Source organism: Quercus suber, unplaced genomic scaffold (assembly GCF_002906115.3).
Source record: "Quercus suber isolate HL8 unplaced genomic scaffold, Cork oak 2.0 scaffold_554, whole genome shotgun sequence".
In the NCBI taxonomy this organism is placed as follows: Eukaryota; Viridiplantae; Streptophyta; class Magnoliopsida; order Fagales; family Fagaceae; genus Quercus; species Quercus suber.
Genome location: NW_027070002.1, coordinates 134,023 through 143,726, shown reverse-complemented (window position 1 = coordinate 143,726; position 9,704 = coordinate 134,023). Strand labels below are relative to the sequence as shown.

Here is a 9,704-nt window from a genome sequence, read left to right as displayed (position 1 = left end):
GACTACAGTGGACTGAATTGGACCTTATGGACCAACTTATACTAAAATGGACCAAAATTAAACAAATGGACCAAAATAAATTGAGTGGACTAAAGTGTATCGAATAGACCAAAGTGGACCAAAATTAATGATCGAAGTGGACAAAATGGACCAAATTGACTGAAGTAAATCATGGACCAAAATATTATGCTAATTTGACTCATAAGTAGACTGTGAACAATAAATTCTATACTTCAACTTTTACATATTATATAGATTTGTAAGATTTATATGTAACTACAGTATCACTAAAAAATATTTAAGAATTTTTTTTATTATATTGTTGATGTTAAACTAACCAATTATGTCACATTGTAAAAATTTTAGTTAGTATAACTCAATAAAGAGCATAATAATAATAAATATTATACTTTAGTTTTTAGATATTGTATATATTTGGATCAAATTTTTTTTTTTTTTTTTAACCTTTTATCTTTTAACTTTTTTATATTTTTAAAACATTTCTCTCTTAAATTGAAAGCGCAATTACACATGCTAACTTGGCATCTCATATTCAAATCCCCCACACTTAACTGTAGAATTACGATGAAAAAATAATTTTGAGCAAGCCCAAGATAGTAAAAAGTAAAAAACAAAATTTCAATGGTATCAAACATTCTAACTGCCAAGTTTCGATACTTGTTTATTTATTTTTTAATCTGAATTGAAATCACGTAATTTCCAATTGGTTTATTTGCTATTTACCTATTTAAGCACTCTCTATTGGGAAATTTCATTCTTTAAAACATAAATCTCACTCACTATTTCCGTTTTCCGCCAAAACCCCCCAAAGCAAAGAGAGCAAGAAGAAAGAAAGAATGGCCTCTTCCTCTTCGTCACTGTACGATGAAAGCGGTCGCGTTGTCGAACTTCTTGCTGCTAATAACTTCATCATGGCACTGGAAGTCGCCAAGTCCCTAGTTTCCGGCCACCCGGACTCCGCCCTCGCCAACGCCCTCACTGCTCTCGCCCTTATGAAAATGTCATTCAGAGACTCTTGCGTCGTCCGAAGAAGCGAATACATTGCCTCCGCCCTTGACTTCAGCAAAACAGCCCTGGCGCTTTCCCCAAAATCCATCGCTTTCGGTTTCTTGAACGCCAAAATCCACTTAGCCAATGCCCATGACGACGCTGCCATCCAAGAATGTGAGTCTGCTATGTCCATTGAGGATCCTCAGGACCCCTGGCTAGATTTCTTGGGCATCGTCAAAGAGGGAAATGATCCTGACCGCCAAAAGTCCAGCAAAGAGTCGCGAATTGAAAGAGTAAGAACGGAGCTCAGAAGGCTATTAGTGAAAGCTAAGAGCTTCAAGTTCAAGAGGCTCGTTGAGGACCATTCACTCGGAGAGATATATAACGATATTCAAGCTTTACAAGATAGAAAGGAAGAGATACAAACAAGATTTGATAGGGAGAGGCAGAGTTTCGTAAAGATGGAAATGCCATCACCGTCTACCTCAGCAAGAAAACTCAAGAAAGTAAGCAATTACTGGAATAATGTGATGAGCTTGGAGGCAAAGAAGGATTTTCTGAGTGTAAAGATAGAGAAATTCAGGGCAAAAGAAATGTTGGCAGAGGCTGTGGAATACGCGAAGGAGATGAAGAGTTGGAAGTTTTCAACGTGTTGTTGTTGTGGCCAGAGGTTTACGGATGAAGAATTGAATATGGAGCATATAAAAATTGCCCATTTAGGGACTTTGTCTGAGGAGTTACAGTCTGTTGTGCCGACAACTGTACCTATTTCGGAAATTCAAATCGGTGATTGGAGGCCAGTGAACGTAGTTGCCGCTGCAAAGTTGATTGAAGATTTGTCAAGAAATAGCTCTGGAAATAAGGGCCAAGATGAACAAGATTTGAAGATGAAGAAATGGCCTCATTCCGACAATTTCAACCGCAATAAGTTAATCACGAGCATCTGGATTCTTTTACAATTATTTATAACGATTAAATGTTTTGCTCCGAGTCATCTTTATATTCTTCTGGACCTGATATTAGAAATGCTGAAGAACCGTGTTCCGGAAACGTTGCTTAATCAGCGTTGGATGAAGACAACGCTAGTCTCAGTTTGCTTTCTTGATGAACCGGAGCTCGAAAGTATACATAAATTCTTGATGGAAGAACTCGGTTTTTCTTGTGGATTAAAAATTCTCAACAGCTTCAGTAGAAAAGAGGCTAGACGTGATCTTAGTATTACTTATGAGAGCATCATCTTCAGAGACGGTCACTTGTCTCATCTAATTCCGCTGCTTGATGAAACTAGTGAACTAGCTTCTAGAAGTGTTGATGATATCAAGAATGTTGGACAGGAATATAGAGATAATATTGTTCACTGGTTGTTTACTAGCGATAAGCCTATTGGGGAGAAACTGAAGGAGTGGGAAAAATATAGAGAAGCTAGCAAAAGTCTAGGAATGGAACTTTTCAAGATCATCGAGTCTGAATTTCACCGGCTGCAGGGTATATGTGAGAACAAATGCCAGTATTTGAGACACGAGAAGCTATGGTTGGATATGGAGGGAATATGTCTGGAAGAAGATCAGAGAAGAAAAGAGATTTCTGGCAATCCGCAGAGTTACAGGTCACTCTTTTTAAAGCGGCAAAAAGATATTGAGAAGGAGAAAAGTATTGATGGGATGGGTAGCATGGAGTTGGATATCATAGAGAGTATTCTGAAAAAAGCACAAACTGACGAGGAAATTAAAATGTTATTCCAGATGCACATTGATCAGATGGGTGGGAAGGTATGGTACCAAATTTTAGATGTTTCCAAACTTAGATGAAATGCTATGAAAATGTGAAATGATAGTTTTTACTAAATCTGTCCCCCCATGTCCATTCTAAAAAGGGAGTCATTCTGAAATATAACTAATGAGATACTGTATGTGTAATGTTTGCAGTGTTTCAAATCCGATGCTACAATCCTGGCTACTAATGCTGCCATGCAGCAGACATGGAAGAAACTTAAGATGGTAACTTCTTATGACTATCGATCAATTGTGATGCCATTCTTAAAGAGATTCATGCGGGTATGTGTTTGATCCTCTGGGCTGTTCTATTGATGTTTTAGTTACCTTCATGTTAGCTTGTGATTTCATAGTTTGGGATAAACCTCTTCTTTATAGGCACAACTAGAACATATGGTTTACAATGCTACAGCAAAGTCTAATGCTGAGAAGAACACTGAAAAAGGAGGTGATGATGCCAGACATGGACAGGGGAAATCGAAGGATAAAAAGAAGAAAAAATATCACAGAAAGGCTGAGGAATTTAAGGTCTTATATACTGGTTATTGATCTGTTTCCCTTTATTGTGATTGTGGTTATCTTACATACAGAATCTGTCATGCAAAGTAATTCCCTAATAATATGCAATTCCTTTATTGCAGGCAACTGGTGGTAGCGAGGATCAACAGGAAAATGTGGAGCAAAAGTCAGTCTTTATTTTATTCATACTATTATACTGGGTTCTGGAATCCTTTTTCTTCTTTTGGTTGGAAAATATGCATGTAAATTATGTAAATATGTGGCAATATGTCATACCAATCTCTAGGCTCAAGCTAAGTTCAATATCTTTTCACTTGTGTTCTGCTTCAGTTTGGTTCCAGCTGCACATGGCACAGATCATCCTCTTAATTCTGAGGTTGTTGGTTCAGTAACCACTGATGAATTAGAGCAAGAGGAAAGGGAACTTACACGTAAGGCTGAGGAAGAGAGTAGGATTGAGAAGCATCAAGGAATGCTTGCAAGGCATTTGGAGTACCAAAGGCAGATTGAGAATGAGGCCAAACAAAAGCGCCTTGCTGAGATTGACAAGGCTCCAACCAGTACAGGGAATGTCGCAGAGGATGTGCCTTTCAATGGCGTCAACTTTGATATGTTTGACTTGATAGATTTTATTTCTCATCAGATAGGATGAGAAATCATGTGAACTTCAATTTTTGTTTTTTGAAAATACTTCAGTGAACTTGTACATGATATATTCTACTGCTTGTGATGCTGACTGTTGCTTCGTTAAGCGCATTATTGATGACAAACTGAAATGAACTTGTTAGCCAGCAACTGAGGTAGATGTTCTATTGTAATGATTTACTGCTTTCGTTTATGAAGCTGTTTTCAAAATATCTTCAAACTGAGAGTGTAGTCTGTTGTGCTTCTCATTGGCAAATATACGAAGTCTCATTTTTTTTTTTTGGATGGGAATACAAAGTCTTTTTTGGTTCTTGAGAGGATGGTGAAAACTGTAACTTAAGATCCCTGTCACACCAATAAAAAAGTTCTCAACAAAGAGAAATAATTTAACCATAGTTTTAAAAATGGTAAATCTTGAGCAGCTGATGCAGGAGCATCTACATTATAAAGTTTTAATTGTAATCAAAATCAGCAGCTAGAAGTAATTTCAATTTTCATGTATGCAGTAGTAGCCGGATAGAAAACACAGCTACAGCAGTGGATATTTTTGTGGGCAGCAGCTGAATTTAGTCATGTGTTTTAGTGTCATGTTATTGTTTTCATTGTAGTTTAGTTGACAATTAGTGCACATGAATGTATTAGGTGATCTGTTAGTTAGTTAGAAACAGTTAAGCATGGGCTAGTTATAGCTGTAACTCGGGCCGGCTCAATAACTTCGGGGCCTTAGGCAAAAATTTTAAGTGAGGCATTTTTTATATTTAAATATTAATCAAATAATATGTATTGATTTTTTTTTTATATATATTTAAAATCTATTTTTCTTACTTTTTGATACACATCAAATTATTAATTAGTATGATAATCTAATACTATATATAATAGCAGAAGCTTTAAGGAGAAGCTGCCACGTTAGGAAAAAAGGCTATCTAAAATTATGACACGTTTACAATTAATCAGCGATAAATTACATGGTTTAGAAACGCTATAACACCGTTTAAAAGTCTGTCAGTATAAATAAAAAAATTAACCGGTTATACTTAGATGTACACCACGATAGAGAATTAGAGATTGAGAGGCGATGAGTTCACGGAGAAAGAAGCAGAGAAAGAGAGAGGCGATCCTACCTCCGCCAGTCCCATCGCCGTACTCCGTCCACCAGAACTGCAAACACACAGTCTCTTCCGTTCCGATTCTCCTTTTCCTTCGACAAATTCAGCCGTTCTCTCTGTCTTTCTTAAAATTAAAAACCATAACCATTGAGTTCTCTTTCCATCAGCCCAGCCTCCACCCATATACCGCCGGGATAAACCCCACTTAGAACATCAAGCGGTTGGAAGCCTCAATCCCAATCAACCCAATTAAAAGGAAAAAAAAAAATCAAAAACTTCCATTGCCCATGTATCCATAGTTTGCAATCAGAGAACGTCTTTGAATTTCTCTATCGGTTAGTTTTCTCTTTACTTTTCAGTTTGTGCATTAATTATGATCAGTTTTTTATAATTTGGCTGGATTCTTTTTTAATTTAACTATCTGGGTTATATTTTTTATTAAGGTATTTGAGTTAGATTGGTTTTGTTTTGGATATTTGGTTAAATTAATGTGTGGGTATCTATTTATGGTGTCCAGTTAAAAAATAGAGCAATAGATTATTCTACAAAAAAATATAAGCCACATGAACAGGGTAGGAATAAAAAATGGCAATTGGGCTTTTTCCTTATCTAGGTATTTTAGAAGCATTAACGTGGATCTCTTTGAGGGATGCTGTTATGATCTAGGTTTTTCGATTCTGAGTAGTTTCGTTTAATTAGTTTAAACAGATGGGTTACATTTGGGTTTGAGGGATTTTGGTTAGAAGTTGTTTTGTTTAGGGTATCTGAGTTGGCTTAAATTGGTTTTAAGTATCTAGAATCAATTTTGCCCATTTGGGTCACTTTTATTTTGGATTTGCTTTCCCATTCAGATTAAGATGAAGATTTGTTCTGTCACTCAAAACACAATTCTTTAATAATCAAAACCACACCAAAGTTTTATTTTAAAATTTTTTTTTTTTGGGTCTATTGTTTCTGAATGGTCACTTTTTAAAAGCCAGTGGGAATCTGCGAAGAAATTTTATATTGGATGCCTCCTCTGCTCGATCACTTCAGAAGTGTAAGATGTTTAATTGTCTCTATCCAACTTCACTGCTGACTCTTTTGTTTTTTATTTTTATAGTAGTTATCTTCAAATTTGACACTTGGTATCTTTTGTTTTCATTCATGATTCCTTAATGTGATATCTTATAATTAGAACTGTTTTTGGCTTTAACACAGGAGAAAGTTCTAAGATTCAAATAACAGAAGAATTGCCAAATCATTTTTCTCACACTTTGTATACTATGTTTAGAATACTTCAGTTTCATATTAATTTGATAATATTTTTTAATGTTCTCGCTGCCTATGTCTTAGCTTATGTATTATGTCTTTATATTAACTAATGAAATGTTTCAACAATTCATGTTATGGATTGTGTTATAGTCACTTGGATATCCCTGTAAAATATATATATATATATATATTGATGTATGTTCCATTAGTGCTCTCAATCATGTTATGATATTAGAATGTAATTAGATTGGTCCATGAAAGAATCATCCTTCAATTGTGTTCTTTGTGGACATCATTATAAAAAAAACATGTATCATTTGTGTATGGTATGTTAATGCTCTCAATTATGTTATGAAACTAGAATCATAACAGATTGCAATACAGAAAACCAGAAAACCATAATTTCACTTAGAAAACATTATAAATTTCTATACACTCTAAACTTTCAGATTTTACAAAATAATGTTGCAAAGAAGAGGTGTCAGAGCAGCAAATCGTATGGCAGTTGCAGTGACTATTGAAAGGATGGAAGGAAGGTGTAAAAAAAAAAAAAAAAAAATCAATTGGTGAACTGTTTACTGTTGATCTAAATATATATATATATATATATATAATTTAAATTGAATAAATAGCAGACTCATATTAATTTTCAAAAAAGTAGAGAGGGGGAGAAGATTACCTTTAGTATGCCCACAGCCCACGCTGCCCCTTTTCAATTTTGAATTTATAGTGAATTGAAGGGAATCAACAAAGAAAGATTTCAAGCTAGACTGAGTTTATAGAAAAAGATCAAAAATGAAGATGAAGAAAAGAAAGGTAAGAATAGATGGAGAGGCAGAGAGATAGAGAGATGAGAGATTTTTCTTTTGTTTTTGAAATTTATAATCTCTATTTTAGCATATTTTAAGACAATTACGTTGTATTATTAATGAATTTGTCTAGTATTAATTTTGATTTTAGCATATTTCAAGAATGAGTTAATAAATTTTTCTTCTAAAATTTAATTTTGTTAGCTGAAGTTTGACTATTTTCCCTTTTTAATCTTATGCATTTTAGGATACAATAAGGCATTTTTAGTGCATTTTATTGACCAATACTCTAACTAGTTGATAGACAAGATTGTTGACAAAGAAGCTGAAAGGATTGCTATGAGAGAATAGTTTCTCAGAGACAACTGGGAAAGACTTGATGAAGACAATTATGAACTCAAAAGAAGGGACAATGCTGACAAAGTACCTACCACAGAGGAAATTGATGATCAATAGAAAAAGAAAAGACTGAAGACAAAGTGACCTCATTTTTTTGGCTTTGAACATGTTTATTTTAGAAGTTGATTTAAAAACTCTTATGTTTAGGAATTATTTAGGATTTTTAGGTTAAGGATTCTGTTTAAAGTGTAGGCTTTTAGGCTTCTGGAATTTTTATGGTTTGGTTTAGGGTTTGGGTTTTTGGGATTTTGTGTAGTGACATGGTTTAATGAAATGGTTGAATTTTTGGTAATTTTGGTCGACGAGCAAATGGTGGGTTTTGGGAAATTGTGACCAAATCAGTGCATGGTTGCTTACGTATCCCCTTGATAGAAGGATCAGGTCATCACGTAGTTCATTGACGAGGGTTTACTTTATTTTATTTATTTATTTGCCTTAACTTTTGCCTAGGTCGCCCTTTAGGGTTTTCAACCTAGCAGGCTATCTTTCTCTCTTTTTTCTTTTTTCTTTTTTGACTCTCCTTTTGCGTAGACTGCCCTTTCGGGTTTTCAACCTACCTCTTTTTTTCAATTTTTTTTTTTGGATTTTTTTTTATTACTCTATCTTTTGCCTAGACCGCCCTTTTGGGATTTCAGCCTAGTAAGTCCTTATATATATATATATATATTATTTTAAGTCAAACCTAGTAAGTCCTTATATATATTTATATATATATATATATATAATTTTAAGTCAAACCTAGGAAAGGAAATAACTTAATTTGCAACCACCTCAGACATGGTACTTCTTCAATTGATCCATGTAGTTTGGCTCAATGAAAGGCTTTACATCCAAGTCCATCAATCTTATTGCTCCTCTAGAATATATCTGCTTAATAATGTATGGGCCTGCCCAATTTTGCTTGAACTGCCCATTTGCATCTTGAACCAGGGCTCAGATTTCTTTCAACACTAAGTCCCCCAACTTCAAATCTCTAGTTCTCACTTTTTTGTCAAAAGCTTTCCTAAGCCTCCTCTGGTAACCTTGAATATGGTACGAGGCCTTAAGTCTTTTCTCATTTAGCATGCACAACTGATCATATCTGCTGCACAACTAATCTGCTTTAGAGATTTCACTTTCCAATACTGTCCTTAGTGATTAGACACCCATCTCGATGGGACGGACTGTGTCCATCTCATACACCAATGAATAAGGAGTGGCTCCTGTGGAAGATTGAATTGATGTCCTATACCCCTAGAGTGCATAGGGTAACTATAGGTGCCAGTCCTTGTAGTTCCTTGTGCTCTTCTTCAAGATTCGCCTAATGTTTTTATTAGTAGCCTCAACTGCTCCATTAGTTTTAGGACGATAAGGTGAGGACTTGTGGTGTTGAATGTTGAATTGTCGGAGCAACTTTTTTGTTTCTCCCTTGAAATACTGCCCATTGTTAGAGATAATTTCATGCGGTACCCCGTATCTACAAATGATATTGGTCTGAATGAACTGAGCAACTTTCTTTGAAATAAAAAATTAGTGTGAGGCAGCTTCTATCCATTTAGTAAAGTAATCAATGGCTACAAGTATAAATTCATGGCCATTGGATGCTGTAGGGTGGATCTTCCCAATAATGTCTATTTCTCATGTAGAGAATGGCCAAGGTGATGTCATGGTATGTAATGGCATGGGTGGCATGTGCTTCATATCCCCATGGACTTGGCATTGATGGCATCTTCGAACATGAGCTCATTGTCGGCTTCCATAGTGGTCTAGTAGTAACCCTGTTTCATTATCTTCCTTGATAGCACATGTGCGTTCATATGTGGCCCATAAGTTGACTCATGAACCTCTTCAATTATCTGTTGTGCTTCCTTGGCAATTACACAAAGGAAATGAATTCCATCGTATGATCTTCGGTAAAGCCTTTCACCACAAATGATGTAATTAGTAGACAACCTCTGGATGGTTAACTGATCATTCTTGTCTGCAGACTCTGGGTATGTTCCATCCTTGAGGTATTGTAGGATGTCTGAATACTTGTCACCTTCCCCATCCTTTCCTTCATTTTCTTCTATTGTCATGCAATAAGCTGGTTCTTCTTTTTGTTCCAACACTATCAGTCTAGCTTCATCTTCTTTTGGCCCATCCATCATGGATGCCATGGTTGCTAAAGCATGTGCAATTTGATTCTGCATCCTCGGCACATACTG

The 9,704-nt window shown here is 35.5% G+C and overlaps 1 protein-coding gene and 1 long non-coding RNA gene across 3 annotated transcripts; both read left to right on the top strand.

Annotated features, from left to right (window-relative positions):
• Positions 1–857: 857 nt before the first annotated feature.
• On the top strand, positions 858–3,954 carry LOC112015599 (uncharacterized). The gene is made up of 5 exons (XM_024048018.2): positions 858–2,780; positions 2,937–3,065; positions 3,162–3,311; positions 3,425–3,468; positions 3,633–3,954. The coding sequence occupies exons 1-5, from the start codon at positions 858–860 to the stop codon at positions 3,952–3,954; spliced, it is 2,568 nt and encodes an 855-aa protein (XP_023903786.2).
• A 923-nt stretch (positions 3,955–4,877) lies between these two features.
• LOC136063668 (uncharacterized) lies at positions 4,878–6,846 on the top strand. Of its 2 annotated transcripts, none has more exons than XR_010625288.1 (2): positions 4,878–5,391; positions 6,037–6,846. It is a non-coding gene; the product is annotated as an uncharacterized LOC136063668 (long non-coding RNA). The 2 variants fall into 2 exon arrangements; XR_010625289.1 differs by having other exon boundaries at positions 6,033–6,846.
• The last annotated feature ends 2,858 nt before the right edge of the window (positions 6,847–9,704 follow it).

Coding starts and splice junctions, on each gene's coding strand:
- LOC112015599 (XM_024048018.2), top strand. CDS start 858: ATGGCCTCTTCCTCTTCGTCACTGTACGATGAAAGCGGTCGCGTTGTC. Junction 3,312..3,424: donor GAAAGGCTGAGGAATTTAAG/GTCTTATATACT, acceptor CCTTTATTGCAG/GCAACTGGTGGTAGCGAGGA. Junction 3,469..3,632: donor CAGGAAAATGTGGAGCAAAA/GTCAGTCTTTAT, acceptor GTTCTGCTTCAG/TTTGGTTCCAGCTGCACATG.